Source organism: Hippopotamus amphibius, chromosome 8 (assembly GCF_030028045.1).
Source record: "Hippopotamus amphibius kiboko isolate mHipAmp2 chromosome 8, mHipAmp2.hap2, whole genome shotgun sequence".
Classification (NCBI taxonomy): domain Eukaryota; kingdom Metazoa; phylum Chordata; class Mammalia; order Artiodactyla; family Hippopotamidae; genus Hippopotamus; species Hippopotamus amphibius.
In genome coordinates this window covers 69294443-69316659 of record NC_080193.1, presented here as the reverse complement: position 1 = coordinate 69316659, position 22217 = coordinate 69294443, and the positions used below count along the sequence as shown (strand labels likewise).

The 22217-nt window shown below is 44.8% G+C and overlaps 1 protein-coding gene across 5 annotated transcripts in view; it reads right to left on the bottom strand.

Annotated features, from left to right (window-relative positions):
• The window catches only part of FMNL2 (formin like 2), a 299283-nt gene that overhangs the window by 5885 nt on the left and 271181 nt on the right, over positions 1 to 22217 (bottom strand). For 3 of the 5 annotated variants that reach the window (XM_057744655.1, XM_057744657.1, XM_057744654.1), the window contains exons 14-25: positions 21459 to 21771; positions 20904 to 21116; positions 15687 to 15811; positions 14866 to 15068; positions 13207 to 13441; positions 12071 to 12139; positions 11870 to 11950; positions 10456 to 10585; positions 7638 to 7801; positions 6528 to 6629; positions 4199 to 4297; positions 3119 to 3242 (exon numbers count right to left, since the gene is read on the bottom strand). In XM_057744655.1, coding sequence (XP_057600638.1) covers positions 3119 to 3242; positions 4199 to 4297; positions 6528 to 6629; positions 7638 to 7801; positions 10456 to 10585; positions 11870 to 11950; positions 12071 to 12139; positions 13207 to 13441; positions 14866 to 15068; positions 15687 to 15811; positions 20904 to 21116; positions 21459 to 21771 — 1858 coding nt within the window. Of the gene's footprint in view, positions 1 to 1086; positions 1213 to 3118; positions 3243 to 4198; positions 4298 to 6527; positions 6630 to 7637; positions 7802 to 10455; positions 10586 to 11869; positions 11951 to 12070; positions 12140 to 13206; positions 13442 to 14865; positions 15069 to 15686; positions 15812 to 20903; positions 21117 to 21458; positions 21772 to 22217 lie in introns of all 5 variants that reach the window. The other 2 variants (XR_009055041.1, XM_057744656.1) reach the window with 1 other exon arrangement.

Genomic DNA, 22217 nt, shown 5'->3' with positions numbered 1-22217 from the left:
TGCTCCAGGTAGAGTGTGTGCTTCCCTTGTCCTAGTCCTTTTTTAATCAACTGGGTGCTACAGAGACGTTTGTTCCTAGTTGAATCAACAGGAACTAAGCCCAGGCAGTTACTTCTTGGGAAAGTTTGATCACTTTTTTCGAATTTCAAGAACAGTGGCATTTTCCAACAAAAAGGTATTTGCTATTATTATTTCTGGTGCCACCATCTTGACCAAAGGAGCAGATCCAGATATGCTCTCATCACGGAAGGAATACCCTGGGTTTGACATGGAACAGAGCCACCAGTGAAGAAACATGAATAAGACAGTGGGAGCTCCTAAGCCTTTGTTTTCATTTCTTGCTTTGCAGCCTTGCTCCAACATGGAACTGACAGCTGAAATTTGGGCGTGACACTCAAGAGGGAAAAGAAGTGAGTATAAAGCTATGGACTGCCTGTAACAGCTTATACAGGCTTCTAGGTCAAAGAGCTCCCTGAGCTTGCACCATGAGCTCCATCATACTGGGATGATGGCTACGGACTATATAAGGCAGTTAAGAAAGACCCAATTTACAGCCGTATGTAGTTCACAGCTCCTTCTGCAAATCATTTTGCAACTTTAGAGCACCTTGCATTCCTGAGAGCTTGCACGGCAGCTCGTTTTACTATCAAAGCATGCTGAGTACAAAAGGCCAGTTTAATATCTGTAAATCTATTTGAACACAGTAAGTGTTCAATAAATGTTAGGTATAGTAATTATTGTCATTAATGACTGTCATTTTGTGTTCAAAGATATTAGCGCTAAAGTCTTAAAAGCCACCTAGTTGGTCCCAATCTTGACTCTCAAAGAAGTGCTCTATTCATCAGTTTCTGCAAACTTCTGTAAGTAATTGTATTGATTCAGCTCGCACACACCATCACAGCCATGTGGACACACAGACGTATTGACAGTGCTGGTGAGTAAGCAGTTATGACTGAAATGCAAAACCATGCAGCGCGAAGACAACATAAAATACAACATGATGGAGACAGCAATTCCATGCTAGGATGTTGGGTGGCCCTGACACACACACAGAGGGTCATTAGAGGTCAAAAAATCTGTAGCAACCTTTTAAGAGCATCAGGTGAGAAAGAGTCATAGTTTAGTAATGGTATTCCTCAGTGAGAACAGGTTCGCAGAAAAATCGAGAGCCACGCTTGGCGGTGCGAGCAGTAAAGGGCACAGTCTTCAGCACTGCATCGAAAATGACAGCCAAACAAGACAAACGAAGAGAGTAAGAAGCCAAGATCTACTGCATTAGTACGAGGTTAGTGCTTTGTTAATCATACCTGGGGTAAGGGTGGGGGAGGTGGGCAGGAAGAGGGTAAGGCAATGTACACCCAAGGGAGTTCACAAAGCCTACAAGAGTTACTCAACGTTCCCTCAGTCTGGGGTAGAACATGGAAAACAGTCTTGGGGGCGGGCGGGTGGGGGGAACTGCTCCATAAACAGATATTCATTCACTTCCTGTGGCAGATCAGGTCAGACAAACAGAAACTGTGCATTTCACAAGCCAGATGTCACGAGGCTGGAGCACATACTGATGAAAAGGGAACTCTACATTCTTAACGTGCCACGGCTGGATGCCTCTCCACCTACAAGTCAGTCTTAGAAGCGGCCCTGAGGCTAAACGGTGCTTACCCAAGGAGATCTGTTCTTGGTCTTGCTCAGAGCAGAGCTGCTCCCTCAATGTGGGGAAGAGGCTAAACAAGGAAGCGTTATCTGGGAGCCATCTGCAAGCCACTGCAGGGTGAACACAGACACCGGCAGGCACAAAGGTACAGCACATGTGCGCGTCCTACGCAGAGACTGGCACTTCCGTCAGCCACTTACCTATCCCACTGCTCACACTGCTCTACTCTGGGCAAGGAACTCTTTACCGACTTCCTTTTGAGTGATTTATTGACATATTTTATTTCCTTGGGTGTAAGCTGATGAAAAAATCTTGACTTGGGCGGTTTGGGACCCCTATTTCCAATGCTAAGCTATCAACAAGAAATAAGTCAAAGTCTAAGAGTTATATTTTTAAAAAATTAGGCCAATTTAGGAAATGTGAATAATAACTACTTGATATTAAGGAAGTCTAAGTTTTGGAGGTGTGCAATAATGGTCTCGTAGGTATGGTTGTTTGCTTTATTAAAGAGTCCTTATCTTTTGAAGATATATATGGAAATATTTCCAGATGAAATTGTATGTCTTGGATTTGCTTCAAAATAACCCCAGAGGTTGGGGAATGGGGAGTAGGTAGAAGCAAACATGTAACAAGATTGGCCATGAGTTGAAAACTATTGATGGGTGAAGGGTACATAGGAATTCATCATACTAATCTCTATACTTTTGCATAACATTTCCTACAAAAAAAGTTTTAAGTATCTTGGAAGCTGATAAACAGTATTCCTATGCAACAAACAAGAAAGGAAAGTCACTTGTAGCTACTGCCCCAAAGTATTGCCCTGATCTTTAAGAGGGAATGCAGAAACTCTGAAGAACTGGTTCGAGCAGAAAGCATTAGGCTACAACTTAATCGGACAAGAACCAAGCTGAGTTAGGCACCATTCCTAGCTGAGAGAACGACCATTCCCCAGCCCTGGGCTTCTGGCCTGTTGGTCCATCTGCATAAAAGCACCAGCTCTGCATTTCCTAATAGCTTCACTAACTCTGAACGAGTAAAAAGGCTTTTAAAAAGCATGTTGGAAAAACCTGCATTGACTGTGGTTAGTACAGTACAGGTCCTGCTCATTGTATTTATTAATCAGGCAGGTGGGCAGGGGTGGCCATGAGCGAGAAAATGAAGCATGGTGACAAATCTAAGACAACGGAACATCATTAGAAAAAGGCGCCCTGGTGAAATCTACAGGGTTCCAATGATATTGAGAAACAGATTTTTTTCAGAGAGAGTGTTCTTTGATAGGCAGTATACAGGCTACTATGAATATACTTCAAACACTCGCATGGAGTTTCTCTGTAATTCTGGATCTGAATAAAATCAACTGAAGAACTTGTAAACCCTCAACAAAAGCAGTAGCGAAATCTACAAATGGCTCAGGAATGGTGAGGCCACTGGGATCTCCATGGGCCACAAGGAGGAAACAGAGTTTACCTGTGATGATATCTTCAATGGCACCATCTTTTCCTTCGTATACGTGTCTGTTATCTTTAACTTGTCGCCTTCTTAATTCTGCAATTAATTCCTGCTGCTGCCTCTTTGATTTGTGGGAAGGAGACTGAGAAGAAAAAAGAACGGTAGAGATGAGTGGGACCAGCACCCCTTGGAGGTTTGAGAAAATCCAAAATGTGTCTGAGCATTTTGTTACTACGCAGCCTCGGTCCGAAACACAAACAGCACCATCTCAACATTCTGCTTAGCAGTGAGAAACTCAGCTTCTGGGAAGAAAAACTTTTTCCGCTGAAGAAAGTTGGCAGCAATGGGAAGGCTGAATCCTATGGCAACAAGAGGCAGCGGGTAATAACCCCTGATTTCTTTAAACTTTGGTGCAGAGGGCCATGATGAAGCATACTTCAACCTGCCAGCCTCCATGGTCTTTACCTGTGCTGTTTCCCTCCATAGGATGCTCCCTCCCGTTCCCAGAGGAGCCCTCCCACTGTCAAGGCCAGCACCAAATGGCAACCCCGTGGAGCCTTCTTATCCCTGGACGCGAAGGCGTCCCAACCTCAGGGTACCCGGGATGGCCTCTCTGTATACCCAACTGAGCTTTAAGTTCCTGATCTCTGTCACAGCGGACCCCAACCTTTTTGGCACCAGGGACCGGTTTCGTGGAAGATAATTTTCCAAGGATGGGGGGAGATGGTTCAGGCAGCAATGTGAGCCACGGGGAGCAGCAGATGAAGCGTTGCTCTCCTGCCCACTATTCACCTCCTGCTGTGCGGCCGGGTTCCTAGCACCCCGCGGACAGGTACTGGTCTGCGGCCTGGGGGTTGGGGACCCCCTGCTCTGTAAACCTGGAAATGCTACATAAACATGCTCTTAGCCTCATTCCAGTGACGGCTGAACAAAATAATGAATGAACAAGTCTCCATCTGCCATGTGTCCACGCCCTAGAAGGAAGGGGAAAGCATCCTATGCATATCTGGCTTTCTGCCCCTCTAGCCAGGGTGTCTCTGAGGCCCTGCCAGGCCCTCCCTCACACAAGGGCCATCTCAGGAGCCTGGCACACCTCACCTTTGGGTCCTGCTGCTCCAGCAGAGCTTCCTGTTCCAGGAGTTTCTCCATCAGCGCTTGTTCCTGCTTTTTCCTCAGCTCGTTTTCCTCTTCTGCTTGCTGGGTAAAATCAAAAGACACAAAAGATTATGTTAGTGAAAATGCCAACAGCTGAGATTTTTAAAAGTCATTCTTAGAGAATCCTTGGTTAGCCAGCAATTAGAGTAAAGGGAAGGTTTGGAAGAGTTACACTTTATGCCTATATTTGACTCTGACTCAAGGTTTTATTGTCTGTCTATATCACATCTCTTCAAATCACAGTAGTTGAGATTCACCTCTTCCAGAAAATTCCTTTCCTGATGATCCTCTCCCCACTCAGGCTGCTTCTTAGTCTCCGTACCACAGGTGTGGGGGGACCTTCCCTTTTGGCAGCTCTGCTGAGTGATTTCCATGTGAGACTGTTTTTATTCCAGGATCTGTTCCCCTCCCTACAGCCTCTCTGAAAGGAGGGTCTCAGATTCCTCTCCTTTTGCCCATTGTTAGGGGAAAACCTCCAATCCCTTGTCTGTTTCCTCAGGGGCCTCACTGAGTGATGCTCTTGGGCTTTCTCCCCACAGTTCACTCCTTTCCAAGGGAGGCAGTGACAAGTTTAATAAATTAGGGACAAGAAATCCAACAGGCTGACCTCAGCTCAACCCCCCTGGGCATCCCCTCTTTTGAAGCCAGCCTCCTTAAAGCAACTTCTAATAAAGCTGTGCACTGATAAGTCATCTAATTCAGGGCCGAAGTGTAAGCTCACAGAGACACACCCTATCCTCCAATCCAACCTTTATCAGTAATAAAGTTTACTTTTTCATCTCTGTTGCTTTTGTCCCAAGTTTCATTTTGGTTCAGACTTAGGAAGGGAAGTGAAAGATGACATCCTAAAACCCTAACATCGGCTCATCAAGTCCCTGGGTCAGTGTCAGGCTGGGCAGTTTTTCACTATGTAATATGTCAGGGCAAGCAGAACATCCTGTCACATCCTGGCCTGACAAGCGCCTCATGGAGCCAGCGAACAGGACCCCGGGGAGAAATGATAACAAGGAAGGAGCACCTCCACAGAAGCTCTGACCTGTGACACCCCACTGACCATCTAGGGCAGCTTCTCTTTTACCTCTGCTCTATGCACGTACCTGGGTCAGACTTGGGGACCAACCAGGGCCACTTCCCAGCTTGTATTACACAATTTTAAAATAGCATATATTTTCTCTTTAGATCTTAGACTTACAATTCTTTTATGTGAAGAAACACGATCCTAGCTCATGACAAGAGCTACCTTGAACCATCTCTGCAGCACGCTAGCCAGGAAACCCCAGAGCACCACAGTCCACAGCCCTGGTGACCAGTGCTTCTCACTGCTCACAGCCCCAGGATCTTGCACATGGACTTGGCGCAGTATCTGTGTTCATCCTCGCTGCCAGGGGCGTGTTCCTTCTGCTTGTGATTTCACTGCTACACTGAGCCATGCTGAGAGAAGATGGCTAAACATCGTAACCTTGTGAGTTTTAGTAAAAGGCCCAAGGATGGTTCTCCAAAGCCATCAGGTTCTAGTGCTGGTGGTGGTGAAGTGACCCATTGTTTCCAGTCAGATGTTTCTCCAAAACGTCCACACCCCTGCCGCAGATCCCTACCCCCTCCACAAGCACACTTCTCCTTCCTCCACCAACATTTCCCAGGTTATATGTAGGCAAGCCTGGAAAATACAGATCACAATGTCTCCTAAGAGCACTGAAATTCCCTAATGTCCTGCCCTCCTTGTCTTCCCTTCTCAAGGGACAAATTCTTCCGACACAGACCTCTCTGGGTCACATGCTTTTTCAAGACCATGATCCCAGATTATGTCATAGAGGGCCTCCCATTTAAAGGAAGAGTCGTTAAGGGTCCAGATGAAAACCCAGGGAGCAACTGTCCTTCCTAGAGCCATCTCTTGGTCCACACCAGAGAAATGGTGGTGCAGAGGCCCACGGGCCTGGGCAGGGTTAACACGAGCAGGCTCTCCCTGACCTCGGCTACAGCAGCAGGGCTCACTCCTTCTACCCTTTACCCAAACAACAACTCCACAGGAGGCCTGGGTTTCTTCGTCCTTCAGTCTGCCTGCGAGGGTCAACAGTCAACCGGAGCACGATGGGCTGAGGGCCTCAGGAGCAGGGCCAGAGACCACGGTCTCATCCTCACCACCCACGTCCGCCACCCAAAGGCACAGGGGAGGCCTCTGCACAGCCGCCGAGACGCAGACACAGCTCTAGGAGGGCACCCGCTTGAAAAAGAACGCCAGCGAAGGCTTGAAAGACACCAGGCTCCTGTTTACCTTATAGGCTTTCACAAACCGGACAAAGACAGGAAAGAAGACAGAGGGTGGTGTCGTCTTGGGGTTTTCTCCAAAATACTTCACCACATCATCGAAGGCATCCTGTGAAGAAGTGAATTTCTCTTGAATGTCATGTTCCCCAGCATTTGAACTTGGCGCTCTGGGAAAGAGCTGCAGTGGCTCCCGCAGCCCTCTGGCCTCCGTCCTCCCTCCCCTCCCACGATTCTCTACAGCCTGTGTTTCCTCCCAACATCCGGTCAAAGGCAACCAGAAGAGTGCAGCAGTGCTACACAGCAATCCGTCTCTGGGACCTTCTGCCACTTCTCCACACACACACACACACACACACACACACACACACACACACACACTGGGACCTTCTGCCACTTCTCCACACACACACACACACACACACACACACACACACACAAATGAGGAACTACTCCTTTCAAGAGCATCCTAAAGCCATGGGAGGACTCCTTAAAACCAACCAGGTTCGACGGAACCTCAGAAGTCACTCGGACTGCAGATCTCAGCTTACTGCTTCAACACTCCTTACAGTAGCCCCACAGTAGGGACACTCAAGCCTTTGCTGGAACCCTCCCAGGACACAAGGAAGCCAGCCTCATGGGGAACCATCCCACCACGTCTGCTTCCTGAGTTCCCACAGCACTCTGCTTTTCCTTCTATGATGGTGTGCAGTCCGTTCTGGCTGCTTCTCAGGTGGGTAAACTTGACCCCCAGTGTGGGGTAAGATTTCAAGTGAAGGCCTATTGGAACCCAACACACTGGGAGCACTGCTCTGCTGAGCACAGGCCTGACACATGTTGGCTGAAGTGAATATAGGACCCACAATAAAGGGAGCCTAGGAGTGGAAGGGGAAGTGGGGGAGGAGGGCTTCTAGAGAAAAGGGTAAAGACCTCAAATTAGAAGAGGACAATAAGCAGGACAGGGACATCTCCAGGTACAAAATGCAGAAAGATCCCCATGCCCCTTAATAGCAGCTACACAAGAAATCCACCCTCAGCAGACAGAGGGCAATCTTCCCCAAAGCCAGGGCCAGCGCCGCAGGTGGCTTCTTCTCTGTGGGTGCTGGGGGCAGGCACGCACCTGTGCAATCTTGGCGTCATCCTGCAGCTTCTTCAGCTTCCCCTCGTGGTTGAGGATGAACTCCTTCAGCAGCGTGTTGTGGTCATGCATGGTGTACTCCCTCTTGGTCAAGTCCATGCCCCTCTGCAGCTCCTTGACGTCCAGTAAAACATTCTCAAGGGAGACTGAAGCAGAAAAAGCAATGTCCCCGTGACTTCAATTGGGAAACTCGAAGCAGTGAGTCTGGCTGAGAAGCCAGGTTCTCAACGGGTTTCTAGGGTTATGCAAAGGCCTTAGATCTAGTCTCCAGCCTTCAGTGCAGAGATCCTTTAACAGGAATAATTTACTAAGTGCTCACCAGCAAGCACTGCATTAAATCCTTTACACGCACTAAACCATTTGCACCATTAGCCCATGTTGCCAACGAGGAAAAGCAACACAGAGGTTATGTGGGCTGCCCTAGGTCACACAGCCAGGAAGAGGCAGGGACGGAGTTCGGATGACAACCATGGACCCCGATTCCTGTGCTTGTTCCCAACTATTTCCATTTCTCTTGCTGGAGATGATAACCTCCTGGTTGGCCTGTAGGGTCAGAGGTTCCTTAACTGACCAGCCCAAGAGCTTATCCTCTACCTCTTTGAACTCTTCTGCATTTCTGTGGCTCTCCAGCAGGGGGTAGCATTTTACCTACTGAATTTTTAGTTGTACTGACCACGAGGACCCAAAGCAACTTTTAATAGCTTTTTGCTAAACAACCCTTCCGTGCTTCAGAAGGGATTATTACCACAAACCTTTCCATCGGCAGTGTGGCCACCCTCCTAGAGTGGATTCACTTCTACAGCCTCCTGCAGGAGGTCTGATCTCCCCACCACCTGACCCAGCTCTGCACCTGGATGAATTATGAAACAAGGTAGCATGTTTTTCCCTCACTAGACCCACACTGTGTTACTCATCTTTGACTGCTCAGCCCTTAGGCCACTGCCAAGTACAAAGCAGGAACTCAGAAATGGTTCACTGGATAAATGAAGTAGAAGGGAGTGAATAAACGAGTAAATGGATAGGGAATTCATGTCAGCTCACCTGAGCCCCAGAGTTAGAATACAGAAAACAAGTCAGCCAGAGAGCACCTCAATCTCCCCATTTTACCTCACAGATTTTTTTGAAATGATACTTTGGAGGAATCTCATTTGGGCCAAAAAAAATGTGCTATAGGAAATTTTTAACGTTTTTTTCTTGATTAGAATTGTGATGCTAAAGAACCCTTAATTTAGACAAAGTGAAACTTGAAGGGAGGAAGATCACTCCACCAGAAGAGAAGCCCTGATAACTGCCTAAGTGATCCCTGAGCCCTCAGTAGGTCTGTCACAGCCTGCACTGCACAGTCCTTCCTGGTCAAAATATCATTTCCTCCTGCTTCTCAGCCTCCCAGTAACAGTGCATTATCTCATTCATTCACTCATTTGTTCCCAACCATCAATTTGCCAGAGGCTAAGGAAATTATAAAGATATATAAAACCTGATTATACTCGTATATGAACAGGATGCAATGGACATGCAAAACGTAGTCATAAAATTTATTAAATCTTGTATGAGAGGCTTGTACGGAGTGCTCTGGAGTAAGAGCGCAAGCAGCAGCAGCCATTTACCCTGAGGAAGTCTTGCCCTCAGAGATTCGATTCGGTACGTCTGGGAAGGTCTCAGGAATACAAATTTACAATAAACACTTTGGCTGATCATGGTTCAAGATCATAATTTGAGAATCATGGCATGTATCCAACTCCAAGGTCAATCTGCACCTTGTTCCTTTTTCTAGCCTAATATTCTTTTTTTTTATATAAATTTATTTATTTTATTTATTTATTGGCTGTGTTGGGTCTTTGTTGCTGCACACAGGCTTTCTCTAGTTGCTGAGCGTGGGGGATACTCTTCATTGTGTTGCAGGGGTTCCTTATTGCAGTGGCTTCTCTTGCTGCGGAGCACGGGCTCTAGGCGCGTGGGCTTCAGTAGTTGCAGCACATGGGCTCAATAGTTGTGGCTCAGGGGCTCTAGAGCACAGGCTCAACAGTTGAGGCGCACAGGCTTAGTTGCTCCGCAGCATGTGGGATCTTCCTGGAGCAGGGATCGAACCTGTGTCCCCTGCATTGGCAGGCGAATTCTCAACCACTGCGCCACCTAGGAAGTCCCAAGCCTAATATTCTTTTGAGAGGACATTGTACACTGGACAACAGGCCATATGAGAAGATGATCTGAGTTTGAGTTCTGTTGCTACCACTTTCTACCCATGTGACCTTGGGCAAGGCATTTAATCTAGAAAGATGTCCGTTTTCATCTCTAACAGTACAGCCCAACTATCTCAGGGCTGCCGATGATTCAAATGAGAAAATGAGTAACTGTCATAAGCAAAGTAACAACCAAGAAGTACTAACAATTTAACTTGTGCTCAGGCTAAACACAAAATGTTTAGAGCTGCCACACCTGAGCAAGTGGGACAGCACAAAATCTAATTACACACCCCTGGGGGGTGAGTTCTCAGATTCTCATTCTCTTATTTCAAATGACAACAACAGAATAAAAAGGGCAACGGATGGAATAGGGAAGGTGCATGAAACCCAAAGACCTGGCCCTTAATAAAAAGGACATTGTCCTCTTCATGTCCATGTTTGTTAATGCTCCCAGGTGTGGGCAACACCAGAGCCGACGGGTTTCAGCTCAGAGCCTCTGACGTTTTAGCCTCGCCTTTGTAGAGGGGTTCTGAAGGGTGTTGTTTAAGCAGGGAATGGTTCCCCATGATTCAAGGCATTCATACTCAAGAGTAACATTAATAGCTGAAATCAAGTACCTGCAGCAGCTTTCTCCACATAATGAAGCTCATTATAAAACAGGGACACTTGGTGATATTTTTCTTTTACGACATTGGATATATAGTGCAGCAGTGTTTGCTTTCGGTCTGTTGACTTTGTATCTAAGAGCTGAAAACCAAAGGAGACACGGGTTAGAGTAAAGCATGATGGGAGAGTGACCTGCCAGATGATGCTCTCCCGCTCAGAATAAATACCTGAGCACAGGTGCCCCAACGCAGACAGAAAGCATGCCCACAGGAGAGTCAGCTTTGTTCTCGGGTGAACCAGCCCAGGAATTATAAAGTGACAAGAGGACTTCCTGACCAGAGGATATGCTCAACTTTAGGGATGACCCTAAGCACAAGAGCTGTTCACACATCTCTTTTCACGTGAGCTTCCCGCCGCCATCTGTTCTACCACCACCCTGGTTTACACACAGGAAGACTCCAGTTTCAGTGCTCTCCCAAGTGAAGGCCGGAGTAAGAGTGAGGCTGGAGCTGGCAGGCGTGCACAGACACACCTACCCCGTAGTCCTCACATCCTACTCAGCCCCTTTTTTTCCGCCATCCAAAGCGGTGCTTAATGGACCATGGCCTTCTGGGGGCCAGAAATGTGACTAACCACACACTCCCTATTAAATAACCAGGTCTCCCCCAGGGCTGGGGACGCTACCCACGGCCCATCCTGCTCCCGTGGAAGCCACGCTGCCCCGTACAGCCTGGGGGACAGGGCTCTGTGGAACATTTTCTCCAGTCCTGTTCCTATAAGTCAGGTGACTCTGAAGGGCGGCGGAGCACCCTTCTTCATCCAGGAAAAAAACAAGTTTTTTAAGAAAACACTGAAAAGTATAAAGAAGCAGCTCAAAAAAGTTTCCTAATGCCATTCAACCTCTCTGTTAATATCTTAATCTACTTCCATTCGGTTTTTTCCTCCATATTTTACCCAGTTAAAAATCAAGCTGTACCATTTATACCCTTCTTTCTTTCCTAAATACAAAATTATCTATTCCTTTGAAAACTCTTCGCAAATAATCTAACAGTTGAAGAATAGTTCACTGTATTAACTATTATGACAGCATATTTAATCACTTTCCCAAATGCGGATTCTTTACCCTGTTGCTAATTATTTGCAATTATAAATAAAACAGAGTACCCACAATTCACACTCCTGAGGAAAGATTCCTAGAAATGGAAATATTGGGTCAAAAGGTATGAGTATTTTTAAGGTTCGAAGTGCCTGCTGCCATATGGTGTTTCAGAAAATTTGTACCCACTGCTCCTCCCACTAGCAGAGAATCTTCATAAAAACATCCCACCCCCACCTCCAAGAGCAGAGTCCCTCTGCTCCAGGACTTAATCGTTGCCAGCTGTTTCATCTCTCATATAGCTCGTGCATTTCTTTTAGTCCACTCACCAGATCTAAACTCTGAAGTTTAAATCCATAAACTGCTCCTCGTTTACTGCTATTCATATAGTTTCCAAGGGCCAAGATGATCTGCAAAGAAAGAAAGAAGAGAGAAGCCCATCAGCACAGCATCCCAGGCATTCCCAGGCTGAGGAATGCAGCTGACCAGTCAGCTCTTCCATACATACATAAGGGGAAAACTTCACTTGCCTCCAGAATTTTCTTGAGTTTTTGGGACGACTTTATAGAGACAGATGCTGCTATAATTGAATGCAGTTGCTAGATTTCAGTCAAAGGAAAGAAGGAGGGGGGGAAAAAAGACATGTTAAAAAATGGGAAATGCTGATTGAAAAATAAAAATTTAACCCAAAGGAAAACAGGCCTACATTTAGAACTTAAAGCCTGAATGCTGAGATTCTATTTTTCCCTCAACATAACAAACTTAAGTTGCCCTGCTAGGTAACTATAGCATTATATGCAAGCTCGTCTCTAAAAGTATTTGAAACAGGAAGTATTAGTAGAACTAGCTTGTCATAAAATCTGTAAGCAATGAGACGTAAGAGTTAGGAGTCAACAGAGTCTTTCAATACAAGTCAATTCCCTGCCCACCCTCTCTAATCATGTAATACAATTCACAGTTTTAAATCAGTGAAGCTAGCCAAGAACAAAAACAAAACAAAATAGCAAAGAAATATAATCACTGTGTAAAAGTTCTCAGAATATACTTTGGACAGACATGCTACTATAATCAGTAATTAACAAACATCTATTTAGAAATAAAACTGGGAAAGAACTATTATGATATTCACAAGTCTCTACCAGGTTAACACAAAGGAACAGAAGTGGTTGGCAATTATTTCTACATCACCACAGTGTACTGTAACAAACTTCCCAGGAAGAAGACTCCCATGGCAAATTTAATGCTTCCAGTGAAAGTCAATAAGCCTGTTCCCTAAAGATATGAGATGGTTTTTAGAAATGAAGTTACATGTTCAGTCTTGCTAACCCAGCCAGAGTACTGGTACCTTGAAGAGGAGACCAAATTTGAGAAAATGATTTTCCTGCCCTCTGTATTGAGGTGTCCTTTGAAATCCAAAGCACATATGTAGACACGAGAAATGGCATCCTCTGGGGAGAATAGCAATATGGAATAGGGAAATTCACCGTTTTCAAATTTACTTGGCATACACAATGAGAAAAAGATGTGAAAATAAAAATGCCATCTCAAAAGTTCTGGGAAGGAGTCTTAGAGTCCCTGTAAGTGCAACTCTGGGAGAAACTGAAAACAACAACAAAACAATTCTATCTCTTTGGACCCCTTCCCTTGCCAGAGTTGGTCCACTCACAGGAGTCAGCATCTGAATGCTTTCAGCAAAGTTCCCAATGAAGGCCATGATGGTCATCTTCTGCATGAGCCTCTCAATTTTACTGAACTGCATCATGAACCGGTCTTCATCTGACAAGTTTTCCAGGGGCTTCCTCTCCCGCTCATAGAGCCGAAGCACTTTCACTTCATTCTCAGTTGGCAAGAACCTCATCAAACATTCTACAAAGTCTACAGGCAATGTCTTCAAGTCAAATCTGAAGACAGAGGTGGACATGACAGTGTTAGAGAGAAAACCTCCTCCCCTCTCTGCCACACCTCCATCTGGTCCAGCTCATGAACCACCACGTCGATGAGTTGATGTCTACAGGTGGATGATGTCTACAGATGTGGCCATGCCCCTTGGTGCTGGCTCCTGCCTGTGCATCAAGCACTTTCATTGGTCCTTCCTGGAAACCTGGATCTTAACACAACTGCCATGCTCAGTTTTTAGGCTATTAGTATAGCCCTAAGCCTATAGAAATCAACAGTACATGACAGTAGGAAGAAGCAGAAGGAAGGCTGAAGTATCTGGTGGTTAAGTGGTTCAAGGACATATATTTTTAGGCATGTGAAGTATTGTTAATTAAAGAGATATAATATTATACACACAATTACAGAATATCTGGTGAACTCTGTAAAATAATTCAATTAAACCAGTAAGTCTGGGATATTTTTTTGTCTTTAGAAAAAAAATGCATCAAAATGCCTGTACTATATATTTTGGCTTAAATGAATACATTACATTCCTTGAAGGAATACCAGGTCTTTGTGGACCTATACTCAATCTGAACTAAAGAAGTATTTGCTACAACCTCTATTTTGTTCCCTGGACAATCTTCGTTCAGCAAAAGGATTATACTTAATCATCATGACAAACAAGATATGTAAAGATTAAAAACCAGAATGCATATCAGGTTTCAACACCAGAAATCAGAAAAGACGACAGGCTGCACTGAACTATTAGATTATGATCCTGGCTGAGGACATGAAACTGGAACAAATGACAGCGTCATTTACTTCTCTAGGAATCTCTGATCAAAATGCATGAAATACCAATTAACGATGAATTAGTTCCTAAAACATCTAATAACATCCTTATCATATCTGAAACTCACCGTGACTAAAAGACTAGAAAGAGCCTTCTAATAGAAGAGTAAATAAAACCAGTACTTTCTCTGCAGTTCAAGGATAAAAAAAAAAACTAAACTTGGTTTAAAATGTCTTGAAAGTGCTAAGGAGCAACAGGAATCACATTCCTATTGTTATGAATTAAAATACGCATCTGTGTCCTATTTGCATCTGGCATTGAGTTGAATCATTCCACAAATGCCATCAAATTTGTACTCAACAAATCTGGATAAAATTCAGATACTCCACAGAAAACTGATATTTTCTCCCTTTTCTTAGCATCTGCAATACTTCTCTCAACTTTCCTTTTATGTAAGTGTTGCTATAAGCGTATATGAGAGCAGACCAAGATAATAAATGATGTCATGATCCAGTTGTTATTCTTCTAAAACAATTAATTACTCATCCTCATACAGCACCCCTGAGGATCATTTCTGGTCCACCTCTTCAACGTTACCATTTTTATCCTAACTTTACTAGGATATAGCCTTCCAGAATGCCCTGAACTTACACATGAATAGCTTTACATATCTCATCAGCGGTCTTTCCAGCTTTCCTTAAAGTTATGGCAAGATTTTTAGCCCTGTTTGCTTCTAGTAACGTCACTTTGCTTGATCCCTTCTGCGTTATCTTCTGTTTGCTTGAAGAAAGATCAATGGCAGGACCTTGGGCTTTTGTCTTAAATATTTCCTCAAATTCATCTACATTTAAGTCCTGGGGTGGAGAGGAATGAAATAGGCAAATTAGATTATACTTAAAAATGAAGTCGGGAAGCAAGCATTTAGACAGTTTCTTAAGCATCAAATAAATTACTTTTTCTACTAAGTACTTGTCTTTGGCCATGGCTTGCTCTATTTCTCTATTTGTGTTAGAGTTGCGTGACTTATGCCACACATACAGACAAAAATGTCTAAAGTAGATTCCAACCCGCTAATTCAGCTGCCTTTTAATTACTGGCTTGTAGGGATGGCCCGCACACACTAAAACTATCCACCAAACCAGGAAGTGGGTGTGATTACTGAGTCCTTTTTCACTTACAGTTCAATAAAACGTTTTTATGCCCTTTTATAAATTAAGGGAAGAAATTGCATCAGATATATATTTTGTGACACACAGTAAAGATGTTCAAAACTACTCCATTTTAATGTAACTTTTTAAACATAGTTTTAGAACCACCTTACAAAATAGCATCCAACCTTATTCTCCTTTTCTTCTTTACATCAAGGCACTAAAAACACTAGCTTTTATTACTGAAAATTTCAGGTTAACACAGCGCACATTCTGGCTTTGCTGCACAGATGGCCCCTTGTTTCTAACCGATGAGAACAATACCTCCAGAACTCGCTCATCATCAATTTCATTGAAGACTGTGCCATTGATCTGATTTGGCTTCAGGGCGACCCAGTTAAAAACAGGCATTCTGAATTTCGTCTTGATTGGCTTCTTAATTTTCACAGCTACAGAAGTCAGAGAGAATGAAATTAAGATTCCATCAAGACCCTCAAGAACAATCAGGCAACAGTCCTTGCAGATGACACTCTTAACACTGGAGGAAGGCTGGCAAGAGGTAGCCAAGTGTTTTTAGAAATGGAAAATGTCACACAACACTGTGGCCAGGGCAACCTGAGGTCATCATCTGGTTGACTGATACAACAGTGTGTTAAAGTTGCCTAAGAGCTGGGGTTTGGGCTTCTATTTTTTTTAATGCAGGCAACTTGCTGGAAATACAGTCACAGTGTCAGGACAAAGCTTAGGACAAGTAAAGTGTTGGGGCGTAAAAGTTATTCTTCAGATTATTAGACAGCAGAGAGGGCAAATACTCTGCTGTCACTTAGTTTGACTCTGGTGAACGTGAGTCGAATTTTGACATCCTAAATTTCTGGTTCTCAAACACATATTTCCAAAAAAATCTTCAAAGATGATCAGAGACTGCAGATAATGTCTGCCTAAACCACCAGGAATGAAATGTCAAGAAGGCTGACTTTCAGCCAGGACAATACATTCCTGTGGATGATTTCAATAATGGGGATTATATTGGCTGAGTTATTCCAAACAGACTAAGGGCCACAAATGGCCCAAAACAGAATGTTTAAGAAGACAAAAGGGGGTACTTCGACATCTGGGTTTGTATTGCTTTTTTGAGAAGGGCCACAGTCCCCTCCCCCTCTTTTTCAAGAGCAACTTCTTCCCAGGAATCAGCTATGTGCAACCAGAAGGTTAAGAATGCACCCATTAAAACTACTGAAAACCTCTTAATAGAGAGGAAGAGCTCCACCTTTGAGGGGATGGGGGGAGGGGGAGGGCCACCTCCTCTTGCTTTGGGCTAGAAAAGGTAATCCACTAAAAATTCCATTAGTTACTTACACACCATAAAGAAGTCTTCCCAAACCAATTAGCTATAAATATTCACCTTCTTAAGTCTGTCTCAGGGTTGCCCACCACACTATTTGGGAAGGGAGGAAGAAGAAATTCAGTGCAGAACAAAATGAATGGAACACAAAACTGGGCTTTTACCTGGCTGCCTGCCTTACTGCAAAAAGGCAGACAGTGCCTCTCGTTCCTCCAGAGTTACAAAGGCCACAGAAACAGCGGGAATGTCACCTGACAAATCCACACAGAAGCATGCAGGAACACAGAAACACAGCTTTTGCCAAACCAGGCCTTCCACCACCAAACGTGACACTTTACTCTCCACCACCCAACAATGTCCATTTTTGCCCTGACTGCCCAGGAAAACCCATGTCCTCCAGGGGACAAAGAACCGGATCTTCCTCTAGTCTGGCATTTCAGCAAAGTTGAGGGAGAAGAGGTGGATGGGAGGTGGGGGACCGGTCAGCGCCTTCTGGTTCCGTTATCCTTCCACAGACAATGCCGGCCTCAGGACACTCCCTACAAGTCACTCCATGTGCAGCCACCCTACGTTTAACTCTTTAAGCAAGATTAGGAATAAGCCTGAGATCAGAGCATGGGCAGAAAAGTTCTCTTCTGAAAGGCTGTCCTGACTCTGACTGGGGAGTTGGGGGAGAGGCTGGAGGGTTAGCGGTCTATTGGTGACCACGATACACAACATGTTCCCAATGTTCCAGCTACAGGACGTGGCTCTGTGTGGATGGGTGGGTGTTCCTTGGAGAGAGCCGGGCACGGGGGGATCTCTCGTGAGGGGGGACTAGGAAAGCAGCACCCAGCAGCTTTCCCTTGTTCTGGGGAGGACCTTTCCTCTCTCCCTCAGGATAAATCTAAAATCCTTCTAGGGTCTTCCCTGGTGGTACAGTGGTTAAGACTCTGTGCTCCCAATGTGGGGGGTGGGGGCCACAGGTTCCATCCTGGTTGGGGAACTAAAATCCTGCATGCCACATGGCGCAGCCAAAACAAAACAAAACAAAAAACCCTAAAATCCTTCCGGAGTTGAGGCCTTAGATCCAACGATAAAAATTAGACTATAAAACATTCCTTTTTTTCAGGGAGAAAGGAACAGGGCACCTGAAACCCAGGATGTCTGCTTAAAGGGCCATAACCTCTTCTACAGGTTCAACTAAAACGTGTGGGCAACCCTGGAATCCCAAGAGGCAGCACCACACCTCCCTGAAGACACAGAGCAAATGCAATGGCTTGATGGGAGATGGGGTAGAGATGTCAAGGCACAGTGTGACCCACAGGAACACATGGCAGACACTCAACACACTCAGGGAGGAGCAACCTACAGAAAAGCTTGATTGGCCCGTCTTTTGTGGAAGCAGAAAGAACAAAGAAAATACAAAAAAAAAAAAAAAATTAAATATGGTTAGCATCCAGCAGCTCAGCAGTCCACACACACTTAGCAGAGAATTCCATGCTTCTGGGACACATTTCACAAGGCAGCACAGAGCCAAAAATTCATTTCCATTCAGGTCTGCCTTAAAGACGCCCTACTATTTTGTTTTTAAAAATAATTCTTTTTTAGAGGAAGGGGGAAAATGATTTCATTATAGGGGTCCCAAACAGCCATACTGACCTGTGCAAGCTATTCCATAAGATATGAACCATTTTTTTTTTTAATTAAAAAAAAATAATTAGTTGAAGTCTCAATTCTCACTGTGACGTTCCAAAGCACATTCTTCCAAAGAGACAGCAAAGGTTAATTACAGACTACCTAGGGGTGTCTGTCATCAACAACCTGACCGGGAAATAGGAACCAGATTGATCTAACAGATTTGAGGAGGTACACCTTACACTTCAAATGCATTTCACACTGCTAACACATTCTCTATAAAATGCAAAGAAAAGTCAACAAGATAAACTTAGGGGACCTCCTTCTGGTTCTCTGACTTGGTCACCAAGAATACACTTGCTCATTGCCTGCTGAAGAGATAAGACACCCAGTTGCCTGTGGATCCAGGGGCCTAGCCATGTCACAGGTTTCTGGCTCCGCAGGAGCCCTTGGCATATCATCTCAGCTGTCTCTTGGCTCTCCGGGGACATCTTGATTCTGTCTGGCCTCTTGGTTCCAGAGAGAGAGAGAGAGAGAGTTGTTGTTGAACACGCTGGCAAAGCATCTCACAAAATGGGCTACAACCACTAAGTGTTAACGGCCAAATTAAGGATGAGTAATGAAAAGAGATTAAAGGCCTTGTAGAAACTGCATGCTCTCAAGCCATCAAAGACACATAAGGATCTTATAATCCTTATGTCTTGTAAAACAGAATATCCTGTAATTGTTTAATGGATGCTTATGGCACTGAAGAGGAGTTTCTTCAATTCCACATACAGCCCTTCAAAATGCATAAGACACAAAGGGAACAGCTTTCAAATGTAGCAACCCTGAAGGGAGCAGTGAGTGATCAGCTGAACACAGAGATCCACGCCGTAAAACTGAGGCAATCAACAGAGCCAACAAATTGTAAAGATTAAGTAGCAGGAAGACCCCAGGCAAAAAAGTTAACCAGAGAGGCCAAGCCCCATTCAGAAGGGAGCGCTGGACCTGCCCATCTCAGCCTCTTGGCTCTTCTCTCTGTCAAGGCGGTACCGAGGTCCAAGTCGGAGCCCAGGTGAATGGGAGTGGAGGCTGTATCGCACGTTAGGTTTTGCCAGAGAGAAAGGCAGCAGGACCAAAAGAGAGATGCCAGAGTAGACACGTCTCACAGGGGCTACAACAGAAAGCCTCATCAGTGGGCCCAGGTGCACATGACAATGACAGGTTTTCACACTACCACTGAAAACAGCCTGTTGATGGAACAGATTCCTGGGGCTCCTTAAGAGGTTTTCTGTTTGTTTACATCTCAAAATCCAATTGTCTCATGATGACGTGCTTTAAACTTTTGTCCTTCAGAAGCAATAAAATTTCTAGAAGAAAGCAGTAAACGAAGGAGACCTTGAAAGGTCAACATAAGTCACTGGTTTACTGCCAACACGTCTTTAAACAGGCATCTTGTCTGACAGTTTTATAGGAGCTGCGGGTGGAAGTAAACACCACAGATCTGATGTGGAACATGTCTGTTATGGGTGGTTTACTGGTGTCGAAAAGGGCTTCAGTCGCTAGGATGAAACAGTCCTAATGACTGACTGGTAAAGCTGCTGATGGGATGGACACACTAAGAGATGGAAGCTGGGAGATCATTTACAGCTAAGACCATCATTTACACTTTGGGCAAAAGGTTCTGAAAACCATGGCAGCCTTGGAAATGAGACTATTAGGGTGCTAGTTCATCAGAAATAAGAGACCTCATGAAAGGACTGAAATGCATGAGGAAGCAGAATCATCCGACATCACAGGGACGGCTTGGCAAAGCTCAGAGCAATTCCAAATGCCAGGGAAACACTCCGTGACTGGGAAAATGGCTTGCGGTATTTTAGAAAAGAGTAAAAATTCATTTTCATGAGTCAAAAATAAGAACTTATATTTTAAGACGTTAGAGCAACTCTCTTCCTCTCACCCACACCCGCCCCATTTTACTTCTGGTAAGGGAGGGATGCTGCATTCTATCCTGGGTAACAGGACCACATGCATTATCTGGATGCGTTTCAAGGCAAGAAGATACTGCTGGTGGCAACGCTTCCCTTTGAAGTTTAATTCCACTATAGTGAATTGTGATGTCCTTAAATGCTCAGAAGTAATGCCTGGAAGCCTACATCAGGCAATTACACGGAAAGGCATTTTCCCCTTTTATAGATGCCATCAAAAATACCGTCAAAGAAAAGAGCCATAAGTACCCGAAGCATGCTGTGTCAGAGTGGACTACCATGTTTGCTGAACCCATGAAAATGCACTGATCCCTAACAAGGTAACCTGTCTCTCTTCCCTTCTCTAGGTGGGGAGAGAAAAGGTGGGAAGACAGTGTGAGACCAGAACCTCCTGTTAGGGAGACAGTGACAAAGGCTACTGAGAGAAAAATGCCTCCAGTGCACGACAATTTCCCCTTTACTGGCTATATTAGCAGGAATGCTCTCATATTAAGAGGGGACGCATGTGATTTGGCAACAGACCTGGACTTTGAAAGAATGGCTTTAATCTTCGAGAGGTAAGACAATCGAGTATTTGTATTAAGTATCCAGGTCTTAAACCTGTGCTCTTACCTGCTAATCCTGAGTTGAAAACCACTGTAGGTGAAGACGTCCCGGGCAGCGGGGGTGCAGAGGGAGGAGGGGGTGGTGGTAAAGGAGGAGCTGGCACAGTCTCAGCTGCAGGACCTGGGAGAGGAGGAGGGGGCGGAGGGGGTGGGGGAGGCGGGGGCGGGGGAGGCGGGGGAGGGGCCGGTGGCATAGGTGGTGTGGCTGGACCATTTTGCACTAGGAAAAGAAAAGAAAGTGACTTTGAAAACAGGGGAATGGTTTTTCCTGCAATATGCCATATGTACGTAAAGTATCCAAAAACAAAACACTGATAAAAACAAAGGTGTTTTTTTTTTTCTGAAAGACTACAAAATGTCCTCAGTGACAAATGGGGAGTATTCTGCAACATATGTGAAATGAAGACTTATAACCTCCATCTCAAAAGGTAAAAAGTTCTTAAAATCAATCAATAAAAGAACACGCCAACAAAAGCAGATAAAGGACATAAATGAACAGTGGGTAAAAGAAGAAATACAAATATCCCAATACGACCTCAGTTCTCCGGCCAAGGCTTCTTACCTGCTTCGGGTGCATCTGACGACGGAGGTAGTGGTGGGGGAGGAGGGGGCAAGGGTCCCGAGGAGGTGGCCCCTGTTACTGGTCCCACAAAGTTACCCACTGCCACGTCAGACCCTGTGGGCAACGTGCCAGAAGCCACGACCGGCAGTATGGCTATGTCCCCGTCCCCTTTCTTCTGGATTTTAATGGTCCCTTGTTTCTCCAGCTCATGAATCTTTTTTTCTAGGGTAGACTGTCTTTGAATGGCTTCTTCTTTCTCTTTGACCATTTTCCTTAATGTGTGAACCTGGGTATTTGCATCTTTGTAGATTTCCTGCAAAAAAGCCCACGGTCAAGACCTGTCTTCACATGACATTCATGCCTACTACCATTATACTGGCAAAGTGAGGATAAAGAAAATGACGGAAAAAAAGAGAGAGAGAGATAAGAGAAAAAAAAAAAAAAAAAACGGGATACGTATTATATATACACATACACACATATAGCAATTCTATGGAAATTCTATGAAAAGTCCCATTCGTTACCAAACATTCACTGGTAATGCATGTAATACATTCTAGCAATTGTTGCTGCTAGAATGTAGTTCTTTCCATTAATAAACACAGCTAAGTCAGTATTTCCCACAGGTGAAGAAGAACAGGGCAGAAGTGACCCAAAAATAATTTTATAGCTGACTTTGGAATATCCTGAGGGTATTCTGGTAGTGCAGCATGTTTTCTTTTCAATCCTGTTAAGGTTCATTTGTAACTCCTAGATACA